The 22,500-nt window shown below is 36.1% G+C and overlaps 1 protein-coding gene and 1 long non-coding RNA gene across 4 annotated transcripts in view; one reads left to right on the forward strand and one right to left on the reverse strand.

Moving 5' to 3' along the window:
• LOC124950594 (obg-like ATPase 1) overlaps positions 1–12,583 on the reverse strand; it is a 14,724-nt gene extending 2,141 nt beyond the window's left edge. The window contains exons 1-8 of one of the 2 annotated variants that reach the window (XM_047497548.1): positions 12,458–12,583; positions 10,546–10,727; positions 4,123–4,183; positions 2,189–2,316; positions 1,925–2,100; positions 1,473–1,550; positions 1,261–1,358; positions 476–616 (exon numbers count right to left, since the gene is read on the reverse strand). In XM_047497548.1, coding sequence (XP_047353504.1) covers positions 476–616; positions 1,261–1,358; positions 1,473–1,550; positions 1,925–2,100; positions 2,189–2,316; positions 4,123–4,183; positions 10,546–10,726 — 863 coding nt within the window. In that variant the 5' untranslated portion in view covers position 10,727; positions 12,458–12,583. The other variant, XM_047497547.1, reaches the window with a different exon arrangement.
• LOC124950600 overlaps positions 12,084–22,500 on the forward strand; it is a 17,830-nt gene continuing 7,413 nt past the window's right edge. For both annotated transcript variants that reach the window (XR_007101404.1, XR_007101405.1), the window contains exons 1-2: positions 12,084–12,379; positions 12,476–13,092. This is a non-coding gene — a long non-coding RNA (uncharacterized LOC124950600). The remainder of the gene's footprint in view (positions 12,380–12,475; positions 13,093–22,500) is intronic.

The following is a 22,500-nucleotide window of genomic DNA, read 5'->3' on the forward strand; positions in this document are numbered from 1 at the left end:
CAATTTTGTAAGAATTTGAATAGCCGTTCGTAAAAATATAATGCGGTCTCTCTCTCTCTCTCTCTTTTTCTCTTTCTATCTTATTCTTTTTCTCCATTCTCCTCATCGAAACGACCGTAGTTTTTATTAGTTTCCCTTCGCGTTAGAAAGAAAAAAAAGAGAGAGAAAGAGAGAGAACTAGTCTAGACGTTCCAAGAGTCGTCCTCAGCCATTATTAGTACGGTTAGAAGATAACTCGTTGCATACTTAAATGTGGGAACGCCTGTTATTCCATGGACCTCACTCTCATTCTCTTTTTTTTTCTTTCTCTTTCTTTCTCTTTGTGGATTTTAAGAAAATCCGACTAAACGTTTCGAAAAATTAGTCCAATATAATGAATTTTCGGCTTCGAAATAAAAACAATCTTTCGCTTGTAAACACAAGTCATCCTGAACATAGGGAAACAAATTTGAAAACAATTAATGACGATGCCTACCAAGTGACCTTCTGTTCCTCGAAATATTTTGCTCGTTCTGCGTCGTCCATGTCGAGTATCTTATTTTCGAAAGCACCACTGAAAGGTATCAAAACGGCTCCAGGATCGTTCTTATCCACCCATTCTTTAATCTTGACTAACCTGAAAAATCGATAATATTCGATGAGGATTTATAAGTCTTATCTTATTTAGATATATTCGTTCATTTTTAATTTATATATATATACATTAAAAAAAAAAAAAAAAATATATATATATATATATAAATATTTTTCAAATATAATCGTAAAAGTGCATCATGAAATATAAAAGATTATAAGGGCTCTGAATCATGCATTAACTTAACGACGAGTATGCGCGATAGATAGGCTTACTATTCAACTGCACTTTCCCACGATATCATTTTCACAATGCACGTCTGTAAATCGTTGCTGAATAATAGATCGACGAAACTATTCGTGTTAGTGAGCCCTCGAGCGTGCGTACGAATACGCGTTTACATGTCGACACGCACGTATAAATAATTCCGTTCTCCACAGTGTTTTGCAACGCGCTTCACCGACCACGTCGATAGAAACGTCCGGAAAATGAAACGACGAGTATTCTGGAATATCTAGTCGATTTATCGTAGAAAATAATATTATCGATTTGTACAATCTTCGTTTATCTTTATAATCAGAATCTTAATAGGAACAAAAAAGATAAAAATACTTTTATTTTATCTTTCCCTTTCGTTTTTTCTTTTTCTCTACATTTTCGTCTTATGACGTTAGAACGAAACGTACCATTTGTTTTTTTTACGAATGTAATCCTTCTCCGAAAGATTGACCAGATAAATAACGGGTTTCGACGTGAGGAAGAGATATTTGTTGAGTACGTCGATCTGCAATCAAACGTTAGGGACGATCATCAACGTGCGTTGTTATCGTTCTATAACGATCGAACGAGCAAATTGCATGTTTCTTACGACATTGCGAAGGAAAACTCGTAAACTTACATCATTTGCGCTCCAATCGGCGTACCTGATATGCTTCTTGTCGTCTACCAAAACACCCTTAACTTTTAAAAGTGTATCCTGTCGACAAAAAAGGAAGAAAAAAAGAAAATAAAATGAGAGATAGAGAGAGAGAGAGAGAGAGAGAGAGAGAGAGAGAGAGAGAGAGGAAAAAAAGAAAAGAAAACTACGAAAATACTATTAACGATTCGCCGCGAGTCGTAACACGCAACGTCGAATTATCTACGGAGTACTAGTTAAAATCGACTTGAAATCAATCTAGACGATGGCTCGATCACGCGAGTTTGGGAGTTTCGCTAAATTGAGAAGTCGAAAATTGCTTGGAAATCAATCAACGAGAATCGAGTAAATTTGCTCGGAGAAAAGTTCGTCTATTCGAATTCTCTTAATTTACATCGATCAAATACGATACAAATGTTAACATTAAAACTCACGTATTCGGGTTTCAATTTCTTGTCGTTACCACGGACAACCAATTTTTCCAATTTCTCAAGATGCCCATTTAAAAATTCGACATCCTTCAGTCGCAATTCCTCGCTGATAATTTCCAAATCTCGTACAGGATTAACGTCACCTTCTACGTGAGTAACATCGTCATCTTCGAAAGCTCCTGGGAATGGAATGATTCGTTTCGATATCCAATTATTCAAAATCGTTTCTATTATATACGAATATAATAATTGAAATATCATGCTCACGGCAAAGGTGAAAAATTCCATCACAGGCACTGATGTGAGAAAGAAAAGCATTTCCTAAACCCTGTCCCTCGGCAGCACCCTTAACAAGACCAGCGATATCGACTACGTTCAAAAATGCTGGGATTTTGCTAAGGGAAAACAAGAAAGTACAAATGAATGTAACTAATATATATATATATATATACATATATATATATTTTTTTTTATGTATTATTATCCTCTTAAGGGAGTCGTACGAATGTCTCTCTCGAATGAAATTTTTTTCAAACGCGTTCACGTTTCCCGTCCTCCTCCGTATTATTCGAAAGAAGAGAAAGAAAAGAGACAGAAAGAGACAGTGAGAATTCCGATTAAAGGTCGAGGGTGTACGCTGTCATGCACGTGCGTTGCATGGAAACGAGGGTGGGTAGTGACAACGAGGCACATTTAAATGCTAATGCCAGCGGCCTCATTAAATAATTAGCCTTTGAAGAGTGGCGTCGGGAAAAGCAAACGAGAAGGGTGGTGAGGCCGCGTTAGGCGGCTTTCATCACGGATCGCCGAATTCTCGGACACGTGCCATCAATGAGAGTATACGATACATCGTGAATGAAAGTATGATGATCGTATTCGAAAAGTTCGAGAGGGGAGGTGATGTGTATGTGTGGAATGGGTGGTGGGGGAGGGAGTTGAAATAGCTTTCTCCTTTGATCAACGAACTTATTTCAATGTTTTTCATTCGCACGTTTACCATTGGATGAGTTTCTAATCTTTCTTTTTTCTTTTTTTAAAGAATTATTTCTAATTACCTCTCTCTTTCAATTATTTTCTTTTTGTCGTTATCTGTTTTGAATGACATATGAAGAAAACAAAATAAAACAAAATAAAAAAAAAAAAAAAAAGAAAAAATAAAAGAAAAAAAAAAAAAAGGAAAAAGAAAGAAACTTCGTATACAACGGGAGTAATTTTTTAATCGAAAATTTGACTATCCAATCTTCTGCATGATCCTGACTGCTTTGCATTTTCAATTTCACCGAGTCGTTGTGCAAGCACGATGACGCGCGACAAGGTAAACACCGTTTTCATCGACGGTTAGCCGCGTTGATGGACACCGCAGCACGTACAGCGGTTTCCGCACGATTCAAAGAGAAAGAGAGAGAGAGAGAGAGAGAGACAAAGAGAGAGAGAGAGAGAGAGGATAGTACTATGATACTGGCCGAGCTGGGAATTTTCGACATATACCTACGTACGTACGAGCACCTCGTTGAACCATCGTTGGTGACTATCAACGCGACTATCCGTGTAAATGCGTCCCTTTCGATCGATTTTCCTATGTCTATCTCTATCTCTATCTTCCTCTCTCTCTTTCTCTCTCTCTCCTTTCCCTCTCTCACTCGTTTCGATCCATTTGTTTCGATCGGAATTTCAAGTTGAGAATGATGGCAACGTGATTTTGTTTAAAAAGGGTGAAAATTAATCGAATACTTAAGCTAACGATATTTCAATTATAGAAATTTTAAACGAGAAGAACGAAATAAATAAAAAGAATTCGTAGGATGTAAATGATTTACAAACTTGGGAAAAACTCTTTTCCATGGTTCCTAAAGTCTCCTAAAGAAATTTAGGTCGATCTGCATTGCAGATCACGTGCTACGAAACGTGCACCCTACCTCTTTCCTCTTTTCGTTTCTTCTCCTTCTACCCTGTCTCCTCCTTGAGTCTCGTCGCGAGAATAAAAGCGAATAAGTAGGTATGGAAATGTCGTTGGGTTATTCCGAATCGTTTCCTTTTGCAAGGGTATACATAAATACGTAAAGAAAAGAAAAGAAAAGATAAGATAAGAAAAGAAAAGAAAAGAAATGGTACTCGTTCTACTCTCTTTTCGACACGACGATAACGTATTCGAGAGACATTCGATTCGCTTAGGATCGAATAATGTTTGCACGATTGCTTACCTGGCCGGTTTGAAGTATTCGCATAAATAGTCGTACCTTGCGTCGGGTACTGGTACACGACGTGCCTTAACAAACAATTGCGAAGGTCATACTTTTTTTTTTCCTTTTTCTTCTTTTTTTTTTTTTTTGTTTTTTTCTTTTTTTGTCAAATCAAATTTATATCAATATGAAATTAGATTAATGATGACGTATATACTAAAATATATACTGATTAATAATTATTACAATTAATTGTTTATTAATTGATTGTTTTTATAATTAATCATTATAATAATCAGTATATATTTTGGTACAAGAAGTTTTTACAATGTACGTATATTAGAATATACATTAATATTTATATACCATTTCTTAAATGTATCATCAATATATAGGAACAATGATTAATGGAAAAGTGTCAAGAAGACTCGTTAGGATCGTCCAAATTCTGAGTCGGCGATGTTCGTCGGAATCTAATAGAACTCGTTCGTGATACAGTAGTCGTATTAACTTGAAGATAATGTTTCGGAATTATTAAGTACGGATTGAGTTTTTCTTTCATTCTAGTTGTTGCCAATTCGATGATACGTTTATGAGCTTTCATACGTTCGCTAACTTTCTCATAAATGTTCATTTCTTTAAGGGTACAAGATACGTTGCGAATTTTTAAAATAACACCCATGTGAATCGCTGCACTGGCAGCAGCAGACAAGCCTGGAATCTTTGGACGAAAGACCGCAACTTCGTTTACGGCTTCTATTACACGTTTTGCTACTGTTTCTTCTAAATATCCGATAATCGGTAAATCGGTTACATTAATATCTGGTATGTTGAAAGGAAAATGAATTTTAACATCGCAATACTTCATCCAACGAGAGAGGAACTGATCTTGACAATGTTGGCTGCAGAATAGATAGAGCTTGTCGTCATAGAGAACAGCTAAATCGATTTTGCCAGAGATTAGATTTCGATTGGGGAGACTGTCGACGTAAGTAACCAAACAGCATCCATTAACTTGCAAACGTCTTGCCCAGCAAGCGTGTTCCAGATCGATCGTCTCATCTACGATTCGTGGTCGAATTTTCGGTAAAATTGCAGTGTTCCAAGGTGGGATATATTTAAATGGATATTTTATAAAATCGTTCATGTGTTTGGTACATATCCAATAAAAATGTTCACGAAATTGTACTAATCCTATACGATCGATCAGTCCACCCGAAGACATTATGCTGTTATCGAGTAATAAACAAACGGGACAATACGATTCGTAAATACTTTGATATGATTTGAATTCGTAAGGTGATACACACATATTCTCTAAGCTATGAACTTTATCGTAATCAGATTCACGATAATATCGTCTAATATTCATAAACTTTTCTCGTACCACACGATCGGCATGAGTCCATACACCCCATTTGTTATTACTACCATCGATTTCAAATATATTTTGTGAAAATTTCTTCAGCCAATTACGAAAATTTTCTTGATCTACTTGCCATTGATCGTAAAGTTGTGTCAAACGATTGATATCCAAATCCAATTGGCTTTTAATTTCTTTATTTACGTTATACAGACACTCCGAACAGAAATTTAAATCGGCTTTAAGATCGATAACGATCATTGGACGTATATTGAGAAAAGCTAATTCTTCGGATTGTCCACGATTACATGGGAAACCATCGAGAACGTAACCCTGAGAAATTGCCCGTGGATGAATCGAATACATTTCAATGGCTCGGCTCATAATTTTATTATCAACAGCAATGCCATCTCGAATGTGAGATTTAATTTTTTCAGCTAATTCAGTCCACGAGTAATTATCTATAACGTGTTGCAATGCTTTTTCAATTGAAATCAATCTCAAACCATATGTCTCGGCAAAACGTTCAGCAAGCGTCGTCTTTCCACATTTAGGTGGACCAATGATCGAAAGATTTAATGGTATTAGAGGTATCGTCGAATCTTGTTCGATATATTTCAATGGATTTTTCATGAAATCTAATACTGCATTTTGACCGCATAAGAAATAAATATATTGTCGATGTATCACTGGCTTCACTTCGTCTTTCGCTTCCATCGGTAAAAACATTTGTATTGGTATTTTATTTTGATACAATTGAACCGGACACCATCGGCCAAATGAACTCAAAAAATAATATCCAGATTCTAAAAGACGTTCAGCCGTTTCAACATCGATTAAATATGTTCTCTCGAACATCGAGATATCCCGAAATACGTAACTTTCGAGATATCTTTGAACTTCTATTATCATCCTACGTACATTTTGTTCACCGTTTATCTCTATCCAAGGTATAGTTACAGCTTTCATAAAAATACGCGTGGTTATTATTTTTTTATTATCATCTTCGTAAATTTCTTCTAATCGTCTCGAAATTCTATCTCTAACTGTTACGATATCTTCCCAATCGACAAATCGCATTGGTTCGGGATTCTCTTCTCGCCAATTATCTTCTAATTCGATTCTTTCGCTTGGACTTAATTCGTAATAATCATCATCCATATAAAAATTCTCTGATTCACCCTCGAACATTTCCATATTATATCTCATAAAATCTTCGCGCCTTTCTTTAACAATATTTTTTATCCATTCATCTCGTCTTTTAACATAATCATTCATTTCTTTTTTATATCTTTTCTCCTCGGCAAGTTTATCTTCCTCTTGTTTTTTCTCCCAAAGATTAAGATATTTTGGAAACAATCTTTCCATTGATGTTTCTAAACTGCATTTAAGTTCGATCACCACTTCGGGTACCATAGATCTATCTAATATCATGTCTACGTCGTGAAAACAACTTGGAAAACCATCGAGTACAATACCTAATTTATCATAAGGCGTTTGAAAGTAATTTAAAAAGCATTCTCGAAGGATATATCTCGGCAATGTTCCACCATTTTTAATATAATTTTTAATAAACATAAATATTAAAGTCTCGTCGTAACTGTATTTAATGTCATTTAAATCATCAGGTAAAATCATATCTTCGGGTTCTTCTTTTTCAGGAGCAATCATAGTATCCTTCAATGTGAATGCTTTCATTCCTCTATCAATCATATACTTTTCAAGACATTTGATGTAATCGACATGAAATAATCCATATTCTCTTGACAAAGCATTCGATAAAGTAGTTTTGCCACTTCCAGGTAAACCAACAACGCTAATTCGTAACGGTGGTATTAAGATCGGTGGTTTGATCAATGGAATAGAAAAATTATATGGATTTTCAACGAATTCTTCTAATGCACGTTCACTGGATAATAAATAAATTTTATCTATGAAGACTGCACTATAATCTTCTCTTCCTTTCCATAGAATATTATATTTTGATAATACAACTGGACAGTAATCGCTGGTGTCACCTAATCGACGATTATCTTTAGCGATTGTTTGATTTATAATCGGTTTTCTTACTTCTTCTTCTTCGTCCATTAATTCTTCTTCGTCTACAGGATATATCTCTCCTGTTCTCTTCTCTTCTTCGTCTATCAGCCTTTCTTTTTCTTTATCATCCTCGCTCATGACAATTGCTTTCCAATCGTAACGATCCTTAAGTCGTTTTACAATGTAATCAGTAACATCCTCGATTAATCCAAGATCACACGGAATAACGTTTTGTTTAAATTCGTCTATTCTATCACGAAAATTTCTCCAAATTGTTTGATAATCATTAAGATGTTGAATATATCCTTCTAATTCTACGTCTGTCTCATTTTCGTACATATCATTTTCTTCATATTCGAATTCAGTTTCTAATGATTTATCGTTGTAATCTGTATGAAAGTATCGCCAATTTCGAAGAAGACAATGATACGGTGGATCTTCGAAAATTATTATAACGTCTTCGATAATAATTTTACCATCGTTTATTATTTTTGTCCAAACGTCGAAATCCATGTACATATTGTCGATAATAAAACCACCGTCCCTATTAATATCATCTTCTAATATTTCGTCTGGAATATTTTTTATATTTTTAATAATTAGATCAGCCTTTTCATTGGGATCCAATTCGATTGGCTCGTCGTACAAATATTTAACACGTTTCTGTAACAATCTCGACACTTCAGGATCGTGTTCGGTCAATTCTCTAATGGGAAGTTCCTCTTTTCTTAAATGATCTGGCGCATAAGCGTACAAAATCTTTTTATTATTTTTTATTTCCTCCATAAGACGTAGATCCGTCTCAATATGTGAGATATTATTATTATTTAATTTTTTACGCAACGATTTCAATTCCTCATTTATGTCATCGTAGCCCTCGCTCGGTGTTATCGTATTTTTCGATTGAACGATATCTGTCAAACGTTGAATACTCGAAGCGATATCTTCGTACCATGCTTTAATATCAGCATCTCTTTTTATTTTTCTCATCTTTCTCTCTTTATTCAATTTGATTTTCAATTCGTTTATAACGTCATCGATCATATTACGCATAACATCTATAACTTTATCGTTAATGCAATCACGTTTAAAAATATTTTCTATATAATCGACATTAATAACGGTGCCATTCAAAATTTTTGCCAATTCTCGACTCACTTTTGATTTACCGGAATATTTCGGACCAATAATCGCTATCTTACAGGTTGGTCGTGGATTAGGTGGTAATAAAAATGTTCTAGGATTGTCTAAAAACAATTGAAGTGCTTCGTTGGAAGATAGAAAAAAAATATTCTTCATGAATCTTAAAGAATATTTTGGGATACCGGTGACGGTTCTTCCTCTGGCCAATTCGACCGGACAATAAAATCTCCAACGTGACAGTCTCCAAGGAAACCTTCGAGTTATGGACTCCATGTTCGCCATTTCTCGAAAAGCATCCTCGTTGCTCATACCCTCGAACTCCTCCTCTAAGGCAATTTGCCTTCTGTCCTCCTCCTCTTCCTTTTCTTCCCCTTCTACTTTTATCATCCCAAACTCGTCGATTTGTTCTATCAACCGTTTTGGAAGTAGCAATCGTGGCAATGGTAATGTACGCAAACGTACGCTCACAATTTCGAACATTTGTAAAACAGATGTACGACCATCCACACGTATAACATTCTGAGGATTTTTAAGAAAGACCCATTTATCTATATAAGGTAATGCCAAACGTTTATATAGTTCGCATCGTTTTTTCACATCCTTTTGAATCACTTCGTTATGCTGCAAAAGATATTCTCTATCCTTTTTAAATATATTTGAAGGGAATGCAGAAGGTATATTTGTACTATCGTCGAAATTATCTTCTGTAAACGAGTACATATCTTCGGTAATATCCATCGATGAAACAGAATCTACGGGTTTAAAGATATCCGAGTCTGTTTTTAAAAGTTTATATTTACTTAAAAGATCCTCGTCGGAACATATAATGTAGATTATGATAGATGGTTTTATAGGCCAAATAGAAAAGATTTCTTCGATCTGACGAGGTATATCTTCCTCTGGATAAAGTTGTATTTTACATGAAGATTTTTCTATGTCTTGGTTATCTAAACTCGAGCTTGGAGTTAATATCATTTCGCAGGTCGATAAAATATCATCTTTTGAATTGTTATCCTTCGACATCGATTGAACCCGATATTCAGCGATTTTAGGATAGAACAAATAATCGAGATTTGGATCATTCGGAATAAAAGGCAACCCTTCGATCACGTAACCTCTGTGCCTAACGTCTCTCATATTTATTCTATTTTTAATTAAATTCAAAATTATTTCGGAGGATAAATTTCGACCAGAACGTAATACCTTTTCGATGTACTTGCCTTTTTCCGTTTTGTTTAATATTTCTTGTACAATGAGAGATTCCGGTGAAATGAGAACGCACTTCCAACCGTCGGCTATCATAACGGCGAGTTCTCGGCTATTTACACCTGGCTTTCCAAAAATAACGAAAGATATTGGCTCCGTTTCAAGATATTTCATTCTTGCCTCTTCCTCGAAATAAAGATCGCGAAGGACAAAGGGCTCCTTTGATCGTTCGAAATTCGATTGAAATTCATTTTTCGTGCATTTACAGGTATTCTGAAATCTCGTGAAAGGATTTGTGTCTTCGGTGAAGGCATAGTAAATGTTGGGTTTAGGACAAAGAGCCTGAGAGTAAACTGATGGCCAAGAGGGAATATATTCTTGACGAGGGTAATGCTTGACGAATCGAAAGAAACTTTTTTTTAATATACACGACGATGTGACGTAAAACTTTTTCTCCTTTTTCTTCTTTTTATTACTATCCTTTTTTAAACGTTCGATCGCTCGATCGCACATTATTCATAAACAGGTTATCCCAATGTAGGAGTTGACGTAAGAATTGAAGTAAGTAACGAACAAACGAAAACTTACTTTTCCAAAAAAGTTTTAACAAGAAAAAGGATATGTCTTGTACGTGTGTGCGCGCGTGTGTATGTGTGTGTGTGTGTATATAAAATATAAATTCAGATACTTATTTTCATTCGGATCGATGGTGCAGAAAGGAAAGTTTTCCGCCGCTGCCTGACTTTTGGTAAGGACATTGAAGAAGGTCGACTTGCCGACGTTTGGTATTCCAACGATACCAATTTTTAAATTAACCCCTACTCGCCCTATGAGTGGCTTTCTTTCGGGTTCTTCGGCTTTTTTCGGTGCCATTCTGTAACGAAAAAAAAATCGAAAACTAATAATAGTAATAATAAAGAAAAAAAAATAATAATAATACTAATAATAATAATAATAATAATAATAATAATAATAATAATAATAATAATAATAATAATAATAATAATAACAATAATAACGATAACAAAAAGTAAAGAAAAACGAGAAAACAAATAAGAAATAAGAAAAATTCGAGAGCGGAAGTAATTAAAAATTGGCGTCGCCATCGTTCGAGGAAGATGTTCATCGTTTTTCTCGATCGTTTTACAAGGAGTCCGCTTGGAAGCGCCCGGAGGCGCGAAATCGAAATACTCGAAGAAGAGTATCGAGGAGGAGAGGCTCTCGAAGAACGCTCGCGGTGACTAATTATATTAATACGAGAACGACGGCACGTAGAACGATCGCTGTGTTTACCGGCGGCCTACCCTCGAACGATCCGGCAATCCTTGCTCCTCGTGGATATTTTACCGATATCGAGAGTGAGCGAGCGAGCGAGCGAGTGAGGGGCGAGTAAAGGAGACGAGGACGATGCGAGGGAGGAGGAAGATGGCGGGCGATGCGGAGGAGCCGCAGGATTAGTGGGCAGGAGAGCCGCGAATCACCGGCATCACAAGGAGAATCCGCGAGTAAGCCTGAGGCCGCCAATCCGCCACCGTCTACTCCCGGTTCCTGTTCCCCTTGCCCCTGCCCCTTTTTTTTTGCTATCGCTATCTTTCTCTCTCTCTTTCTCTCTCTTTATTTTTTTTTCTTCTTTCTTTTTTTCCTTCCCTCTCGCTCCCCTTTCTCGCCACCAAGAATCGTGCAACCACCGTCATCCGTTAAAAAGACGAAGAACGACGAAGAACGACGAAGAACGCTCAAACCACGTCGATGTTTTTCATCCTTTTTCACTGCTATCCCGAGGAAATTTGCAAATTACGATAATGGAGAAGCCGCGAAAGAGGTTCAGTCGCGGGGCGCGATGCTACTCTCGACGAAGAGCCGCCGCGGCGCCGTGACCGTACCTCCTCCTTTACGACGTCGTCTCGCCCCCGGGGGGGGATCGTTCTACGTACGATAATGACCGACCACGGCGTTTCTCTTCGACCTCTTTTCTTATAACTTCTACGGTATCAACTTTCCAATTTCAAACGAGTCGATGATTTTCCTTTGCTCGATCCAGCTACCAATATTTCATCGATTTTTATTTTTATTTTTATTTTTCTGTTTTTTTCTTCCTTTCCTTTTGTTCTTTTTTTTTTTTTTTTTTTTTTTTTCTCTTTAACTAGCATACAACTCAATGAAATATTTTTATCAATTATAATTCTATCGCCTTCTTAGTCTTATAGTTACTCTACGAAGCAGACGACGCACGTAGTAGCTGTTATAAGCGCACAGTGCTGCCGTCTATCGATACCTACGTGAATCAATAGAGTGCAGGATGCATCCGAAAACTTAACCTTACTTCTCCGACAGAAAGATTGATTATTCTGACACTAGCACGATAGATGGACCGTCTTGTCTCATTCATATTCGATCGAAAAGTAATTAAGAAAGTTTTTTAAGAAACTTATTAATTGTCTAACATTTTATAAATAACACTATTAACTATCACTGGGTGAGAACACGATCGAACACGTTTTTTTTCCATAACTCTTAATACGAAATGTGAGTCATCTTTAAAACCAAGAACGCCTTGTTCTAACGTTAAATAAACGTATATATGTTTTCGTTAACTCGATATACCTTGTTTATATATCTCAGGAAGCCACGTACGAAGATTATCTTCCAGAAACGTGTCGCACTTTCGTGACGGCAAGTACACGGCACACGTAGATGACGTCAGACACCTTCGACCGGCGAGCCTTTTCGCTACAAAAACAGTTTTCTATCTTATCGACACGTCGTCGTTGCGTCCTCTCAACGAAGAACTAAAACGTCTTTTCTCGAGTCGAACTTGGCGCGAATTTTTACAACAAAAATCTTTTATATATATATATCTCTTATTCGTCTTATTTATTTTAATCGATTTAATTAAATCAATTCTCAATATCATTACGTTTGTCTATAACTTCTTGTAATAATAATAATTGTTGATTGGTCCGTTACAATAGAGAATATTTTTGAACAACGTAGTAAAAGTATAAACAAAAGAAGTACGCTTAATTACGCCAAACTTCGCGATCGTTCTTTGTTTTAACGTTCGATCGGAAAATTCGTTGTAATCGTCGTTGTCGTGACCATTTTTTTTTTCTTGCGTTTCTCGTGATAAGAATTCGTTTCTTCGTTTGTTTAAACAGTGTACATTTTTGCGTAGGAAGATTCAAATCGTTCCAGTAATCTTATGAAGCTCAAATATATGCCGTAGTTCCTGTTAGCAGGTATTGAAATTTTTTTATAACCTCTAATTATTTATTGTTACTTACTCTTTCGGGTTTGAAACCATTACATATAAATATAGATTGTATATGATATATATATATATATATATATATATATATACATGTGAATTATATAATATTTCACGTATATCGTAAGTAGTAATTACGAAGATAGCTCGAAAGCAGGGACTCTCAAATTTTTTCGTTCACGGAACCCTCAGAAAAATTTTCCGTAAATCGCGGAACCCTTTTATTATAATATTACGTACAATATTGCCGAATCATGCGTACCGTATTTCTAATATGAATAATCGATGAAATTTGATCGTTCTAATAATACGAGATCGCTTATAAAGTTCGTGTAAAATTTTTTCGATCGGGACGTACCATCACCTCCCACGGAAATATATTTTATATTTTTTAAATTGGATTTAACGTTTAAGAGGAAGAAGAAGAAGAAGAAGAAGAAAAAAGAAAAAAGAAAAAAGTGAAAACGAAAAAAAAGGGGGAAGAAAAAAAGAAAATAAACATTGTAAAAAGAAAATGGTGATTTCACAAACGTCGTTAGTATAATATAAACCTGTCGAATAACACGTTCCTAAATACTCGGTATAAATGTCCGTGTTGTCTCGACGGGACAAGATGACGAGTGTTTATGTTTATGAAGCGTCATTGTGACTACGAGTCATGACACCGACATACATAGCTGGATATATCTGACGATACAAGCCAAAGACCGACGCGATACGAGGCGCGATACATGGATCATTCCTATGGATATCATCCTCTTCGAAATATTTTGCAGTGTCACGTTTTTGTGTCCATGTACTATCATTCATATACATGTGTGTGTGTGTGCATGTGTGTGAATGTGTATGTATGTATGTGTGTGTGTGTGTATATATGCATATATGAGTTTACATTAGTTATCATTGACAATATTAGACGATATTTCAAATAATATTTTTTCTTTTTTTTTTCTTTTTTTAGATTTATAGAGGAACTTTTTTTTTTTTATGAGACAAAAGAAAAAAGGAAATGAAATATTTCGACGTATTTTTCATCGGCAAAGAAATAAAGAATGAAAATAATTCGTTCTACTAAATGTTTATGAAGGAAGGGTTCAAAGAAAGGGAAGAAATTTTAAGAATTCTGATCGCGATTATCCGAGTCTAATTCGTGGTACGTGCGCGAGTATCTATGGGGTCGTGAATCACCCTCAATAGAGAAAGAGAGAGAGAGAGAGAGAGAGAGAGAGAGAGAGAGACCGTAATTCGTGGGATAATATTAAGATTGCCGAGGAATGAAATAAAAGGATCGAGGAAGTTGCGTATGTGTGTTTTAGTGGCGCCGTGAGATCGGCAAAGAGAAAAAGGGCGCACCGGTTGTGACTACGCCTTAGCGCGTGGAACATCATTGCCCTTTAAAATAAGATATTTTTTGATTTATCAAAGAATTTTCGATTAAACGACGTTTTCTCGTAATAAGCGCGTCGATCGTTTGATTATAAATATCCTTTGTTGATTAGTATTAAAGATTTAATACGCAAGTACGTTCAATAGAACAACAAAAAATGTATTTTTTTTTTTTTTTTTTTTTTTTTTTTTTTTTTAGTTTTTCTTTCGTTTCTTATTCATGTAAGTGTATATAAAGTACGTGTTAATATTTCTAGTTGATTATAGATAAAGAGAGAAAGTTTGAAAAAGGACTTGACACGTTTCGAAAAGTCAGCATCGTAAGATAGATCGATCGATCGTTCGTTCGTTCGTTCGTTCGTTCGTTCGTTCGTTCGTTCGTTCGTTCGTTCGTTCGTTCGTTCGTTCGTTCGTTCGATCGAACGTTCGATCGTTCGATCTAACGTACCGCGAATCGTCGTTGCGCCATGTGATTATTTCAATTATTTTATTACGTATCGTATCAATCTTGGTCCATATAATGCATATAATCAGGAGGCCATTATTCTGGGAACGCGCACGGCCAACGAAAAAGGTCCTCCTCCCCCCCTTCTCTTTTTCTCCTTCTTCTCTTCGAACTTACCTACCCGCGCACGATCTCAACTCGCTCGTTTTAACGATATTGTAATTTGGAGACCGCAAACTCACCGCTGACGTCACTGGTTGCACTCTTGAAAGAGGAACATCTTGCCAGCGTCGAAGAGAGTTGAGAGGAACCGATCGATTCTACTCCTTTCACCCATCTTCTTTTTCCCTCTTTCGAGTCGATAATTTCGATGAAAAGGATATTAGCGGGGAACGAATTATAGGAATTTTGAGGGATTAGATATTCGCCGAATTGAAGGATTGCGTTACTAATTTCTTTCGCAACGATCTATGTGCCGATCGTTACGCCGAGATTTATTTGCGACGAAGGCCACTGTGGTGAGATCAATATCTCTTTTTCTTTATCCTTTTTCTCTTTCTCCCCTCTCATCCGCATCGAATATCATCTCTTAATTTTTATTTTTTGGTTCTTTTTCTTTTGTTTTGTTTTGTTTTTTTTTTTTTGGTTTTTTCAATTCTTTGTTTGCCCTTTTTTTTTATTTTTATTCTTTCATCATAAATTATGGATAAAAATGGATACGAGTGACGATTCAATTTTATTTTGAAGATCGATACTATAACTACATAATATTTATCGTAAAATATATATATATATATATATATACATATATATGTATGTATAGATGAAGGATGTTTGAAAATCGATGAACCACATGGAGCCGTATAAATTTTTTTTAACAATATGATCTATATGTCGATCCTTACGTTGAGATTTATTCGCCCTATGTCGTGTAATTAATCTTTTATTTTTTTTTTTATCCTCATCGAATATCATCTCTTCATTTTTATCTGTTTTCTTTTTGTTTTTTATTTCTTTTCTTTTTTTTTTTTGTTCATTTTTTTTTATCATTAATTATAATGGATACAATGATTATTTTTTAGATCGATATTATTACTAAGTAATATATATATATATATATATATATATAACTATATATACCATAATAATATAATACTCACCGTAATATACGTATGTATGTATACACACACACACATATATATATATATATATATATATATATATATATATATACACATAAACGAAGATACTTGAAACTCAATGAACCGCGCGGAACCGTGTAAATGAAATAACAACAGTGTATTCCAATAGGAAAAAAAGAAGAAAAAAAAGAAAAAAAAAAAAAAAAAAAAAAAAAAAGATAAGAAAGAGTAATGGGCTGTTTTTAAGTAACGACCGAGTGCTGTGTTCTCAGCGTACAACTAGCAGAAGAAAGGACGTTAAAAGGTCTTTTACAAACAAATATTTACACGCCTCTTGGAATTCCCGTTGACTCCGAGGTCGTTCTATAGCTCTTACTTATTTACGTTTTGCTATCATTCGCAGTAAATACATATTTCTTGCGGCGTATTTAAGAGGATTATTTGCGTGTTGTCGATCGAACCATTGAAAGTATCATTCTTTAACTAATTGTAAGTATTTCTTCTTGGATTTAGAAATTTATATTAAAGGTTAGGTATTACTTAGTATAGTAAAAGATAATAAAAACAAAAAGAAAAAGAGCCTATAAGTAGCTCTACTCGTGGTATGAATGAATGGTTGTATTTAAATTTAATAACCATAAACAAAGATAGATTCATTGAAACAAAGTTAAATCATGATTAACTTACGCGGAAGATATTATCGTGGATCGTTGAAAAGGAAAAGATTGAAGTGAAGTGGGATGAGGGTGTGGGTGGGGGATGGGGTGGGGGGTGAGGTGGTTTTAGAACGAGGGAGGGAAAAAATTACTAAAAGAAAAATAATGGGGAATAAGAAAAGGAGGAGAAGGAGGAGGAGAAGGAGGAAGTAAATTACTGGTGTATAACGACGTTGTGTAATAACTTACCGACAAGTCGGACATACCCTAGCGATGTTCCATCGGTTGCATTACGAGCTCGTAAAACGCGTTGCTGTTTCTCTGGGTTACATCCGTTCGTTCGGGGCTTTTTACGAGGCAAATGAGAGATTATAAGGAGTATTTTCTTACACGAGTTTCACTCATCCTATGCGATACTTCTCCGATACGTCTCTCCGGTACTTTTTCTCTTTTGCATATCCGTATTTGGGAAGCAAACAACCATACGCCAGATGGGGATAGAAAGTTAAGGAAATTTCAGTCTCGGTCAATTTTGAAAGGTGTAGATCGTACATCGTGTAATAATAATATACGTGGTCAATATGCGAGAGATAAATTATTCATTTATTAAATATTTATAATCTTTATATAATTTATATTCGTTGTTACGAAATATATATATATATATATATATATATATATATATACATATATGATTTATGTAATCATTCAATTACATGGTAGGGAAAATTTTCATCGATAAAAATATCTATACTATGTCTATAGCCGTGTTTTTTTTTTTTTTTTTTTTTTTTTTTTTATTTTTCTTTTATCTTATCTCATTTTTTGTTTCTCCTTTCTTTTCTTTTCTTTTCTTTTCCTTTCCACCGAGAGGGAGAATAAGAAGAGGAGAAACTTTTACATATCCGAAAGCTATAATTCTCACGTACGTAAGTCTCTAACGAGAAATAGCAAGGCGGCAGCCATAAGAAGGAAACCCTGATAATTCTCCGAGCATGTAGACACGCAATTAAGGTGTAACGTTTCGAAGTTCTGCTCGTAAACAACGCGGGCAAAGTAGCGGAACCTCCGAGACTCGATTCCGCCCGTCAATTGTTACCAATTGTTGCCAATCAGAGTAATACGTGTGATTAGAGCGAGAAGGTTGCCGGCACTGCACAGCACCCTGCTATATATCGCTCTGATTACACCGTATGCGATATTAATTTCGAATTAATTACGTGCCATCCTTTGGGAATCACGCGCGCGCCCGCGCACAAACATACATGCACATATGAACGAAGTCGACAAAGTTTTAAATTGCGTTTCATTATTCTTCAGATAATTAGGTGTATATATGTATATATACACATATATATATATATATATATATATATATATATATTTTTTTTTTTTCTTTTCTTTTTTTTGTCGAATGCATTTGTAAGACTATCGAAATCATATTGTACGAAGTTAATATAATTGCAAACGTAAATCCAGTCATATCTTCTAGAGCTATTTAAACGATCTATGGAGGTTTAATATCTTATAATTGTAACGACTTAGAATCACGAATTTTCTCTATTATCATTTACGCCAACGCACATACATAGTTCTTTAATTTTTCATTATATATACGTCGCATTACGTAGAGTAATTTTAACGAGCATTTATCTTTTCTTGGTGGCTATCAAGAATCGTGCATCGGTGTTATTAGCGTTAGAGATTGTCGTTAGATAATCGATAATTACTGCCTCGTACATTTTATATCGTAGTAACTAATTGCATTGATTGTTTTTTTATACAATCCTTACATATTAACGCGACTCAACTGACTTCATTAACATCGACAATTTCGATGCTTTCACATTTGATATAAATATTGTGGATGGTGAAATTTTAAAATGATGAAAAGTTGGATTAATTCCGTTTCGCAATTTTCTCAATGATAAGTAGCGTACCTACTTACATAGATGCCGATCGCTCACGAAACCGGCAACTCAGGATGATTAACATACGCACAGGCGTTCTCGAAGACTCTCTTCTCAGGATTCTCGCGGATCGTCCTCTTGGTCCCGTGATCGGTGAGAGGCCCGGTGGTAGGCAAGTAAAGAAGAATAAGAATAAGAATAAGAAGAAGTAGCAGAGGCAGAAGAAGAAGAAGAAGAAGAAGAAAAAGAAGCGGAGAAGAGAAAGAAATCGATGCGTTCGTGCATCGCGTGGCTGAAAGTGAACCAACCGGTGGCCACGCCTCCTTAGACAGCCGCCAGCCAACAATTAAGATTTGATCGGCAAAAATGGTCGAGGCAAAATGGCGCTGGCCACTGAATACGTAATGCTGAACGAGCCGAGACACGCGGTTCTTCGAGTCTTTCCTTTGAATTCGCATTTTAAAAAGGCTATCGTTCTCTCTCTCTTTCTCTCTCTCTCTCTCTCTCTCTCTCTCCTTTTTTCTTTCTCTCTCTCTTTCCCTCTCTCTCACTCTTTCTTTCTCTTTTTTTCTCTACTTTCTTTTTTCTCTCTATACGATTTGCACTTATATTTATTTAATTTATTTATACACCATGATCGTACGTTTTTGATGTAACAACCGTCGACTCCTGTAAGAATGCAACCGATCGTACATCCCTGCGCTAACATTAAAACAGCACGTTTTAATTTAGCAGTACAAAAATATGCACGTCGACGATCGCATGCTTACGAAAAGAAGGAAAAAAGAAAAAAAAAAAGAGAAAAAAAAAAGTAAAATAAAACGAAAGAAAGAAAGATGATAGGAAAAAAAAAATAGCTGGTAGGCAGAAGCATACAAAGAAAAGTTGGTATTTCACGTTTTGCATGGCCATCACATTGCAAGAAGGAAGAAGACGGAGAGAATGGAATGGAAGGAGAAAGAGAAGGGTAGGGAAGAAAGAGGGAAGTAGAGGGAGCATATAAATCATATCGATAGGGACACGCAACATCGTTTCATCGTGCATATTTTGTACGTCCTTCTATGGAGCTTGTCCTTGATACTTAATGCAAGAGTTCCGCGCATGCCGGTACCTCGACACGACAATTTCGTTTCCCTTTGAACGTAAAATCGTCTTCTTCGGTTTCCTCGTTTTGTCGTTTTCTATGATTCCGAAGGGAGTTCATCGCACCGATCGCGTTTTTTTTTTTTTCTTCTCTTTTCTTTTGCTTTGCTTTCCTTTCCTTTCCTTTCTTATTTTCTACTTGGTAAGAGGGCGAGGTATTGGGAGATGGGGATTTGAGGAAGAGGGAGGAAGAGAGGGACGGACGGTTGGATGGGCGGAAAGAAGAGACGGATTAAAATTGCACGAACGTTTTCGCCAAGGTACTTGTAGAGAAGGTACGTCGGGCGAAAATACAGGCGAGACCACTCTAATCATGGCGGATAGGCCTCGCCGGTAGCCACGTATCGTCGTTTTAGCCCTCAACTCGAGACTCTCATTACGCTAATGCCCCGCCAATCACCGTTTTTCCATTGCTGGCACACCCCCTATCCACCTCTTTTTCTCGATCACTCCAATCGGAATCATGCAAACCTATTGAAAAAATCAAACACTTTGAGTCCCTATTCACTTGAGGGATTACTTATACATAGGTACTTATATATATCGATACCACGAAATCAGGATCAATTTCTAAGAATTCATTCTCGATTTGAAACGGCGATTCTGTGTATATGAAAAAAAGAAAAAAAAAAAGAAAAAGAAACGTAATATAGTTAGGATACTATCGAGGTTTGAATAATAGAGAATAATTTAGATGGTAGAATCGGTTTCTTATTTTTTTTTTTTTTTTTTTTTTACTCTTCTCTGTAATTCAGTACTCATTCGTTTATAATATCCAAATGGATAAGCTGTGTCGATCAGAGATAAGTATCAGAGGTAAGTTAACTACTTACCTACGTCCGATGATTTGTACGAAGTCGAAGCCGAAGATGTTTTTTTTGTAAGCAACAGGTTAGTACGGAGAACGTTTTTCGTCTCGATTTTATCTCGATACGTTGTTCCGTTTGAATATTCGTTCGATGATACCTACGAACTAGAAAATACGGCTAGAGTCTCGAGACTTTCGCACGCGTACTTTTAAAAGACTTGATCCATCGAAGTCTTTAACAGGGTACTTGGCGAAATAACCGAAGAAACTCTCTTTAGCATACCGCGGAGGGCCAACCGTTAAGCCTGGTCGTTAAGTTTATGGTGAGGGAGCTGCGAGATGCTGAGAGCTTGGCAATTAGATGCCTTCCGTGAACACTGTGATCTTCGCCACGCGAAAGAAAACGACCGTGGCTGTTTGTGTGCGAGAAAGAGAGAGAGAGAGAGAGAGAGAGAGAGAGAGAGAGAGAGAGAGAGAGATGGAGGTAGATATAGTTAGATAGATATAGATAGATAGATAGATAGATAGATAGATAGATACGATAGATAGATAGATAGAAAGAGAAGTAAGTAAGTACTTTCCCGATGCTTTTCGATATGCATGGTGATCTCCATGACGAGGAAATTGAAAGGACGTTTAAGCCTACTTCTTGCCGATTCACCGTTTCGCGATAGAGCTGAGAAACGCGATGCGAATGCGATGATCCATCCATCGGCCATCGCTACTGAACTGCTTTTTCCATGGTAGAAAAACTGCTAGCTTGAAGCCCGCTCTTTGATTATCGCGGAATCTCGATCGTCGAAGTAGGTAGAAGTAGGTAGATTTCTTTCGTTTTAGTTATCTACATATCTACGTATCATGTATGTAAGATATGCTCGCATATACCTGCATACATATGTAGGTATGTAGAATGTAGAATGTATGAAATTTGTAACATAGTAGAGACCATGTAATAATCGGTAAGATCTTTTCTACCTTGTAATTCCTCTTTTGACGTATGGAACGAATCGAGTACACGCGAAACAAGGTTTCACTCTAAAAGCGTGGTATATCTATTGGTAGGAATCGTTTGCAATATTTTGCGAAAAACAGATACAAAGACATCGATGTAGTTTCAAGGATAGCCGATCGTTTTCGATGACCTTGGGGTATGATCCCGTGGTTTCGATAGAAGGAAAGGTGGACGAACGAAAACGGATCGGTATCTCGATGGATAGCTTTCGATGGATATAGAACGAACGATGATTGCTGAGAGAGAGAAAGAGAGAGAGAGAGAACGGGCAAGCACTATTATCGTTAAGCCGCATCTTCGACCGAAGAGTCGGGGTAATTGTTTCCTTTGGTTTATAGTTTTATTCCAACTCAGCAACGCGATGATATCTCCTCTCGTTTTATATTCCTCGAGGCTAACTGTTTCTCCTCTCTCTCTCTCACACACTTTTTTCTCTCTCTTATTTCTTCTTAAACATTTATCCCTCCTCTAAAAAGTAAAATTTGTCGAAAAGATAATACATCGATAAGACAATTTATCGTGTACGTTCATACATAAACGTTCAATGTTTCTTTACTATCATGATCCATTCGAATCAGAAACGATATATCATCTAACGAAACAAGCCTGTGATAAAAGGAAACTCGTTGGCGTAGATAAGAGCAAAGCCTATCCCAAAGGAAAGGTAACGTCCATTATAAGGGCGTAGATCGAAAGGAAGGAAAGGAAATTCTCCTTAAGAAGAAGATAGCTCTCGCCATCTTTGGAATCTCTCTTTCTCTTTTTATCTATATATCTATCTATCTATCGATCTATCTATCTATCTATCTATCTATCTATCTATCTTTTTCTTTTTCTCTTTCTCTTTTTTTCTCTGTTAAACTGAAAGGGGTTGGTT

The sequence above is a fragment of the Vespa velutina genome, chromosome 7 (assembly GCF_912470025.1).
Source record: "Vespa velutina chromosome 7, iVesVel2.1, whole genome shotgun sequence".
Taxonomy (NCBI): domain Eukaryota; kingdom Metazoa; phylum Arthropoda; class Insecta; order Hymenoptera; family Vespidae; genus Vespa; species Vespa velutina.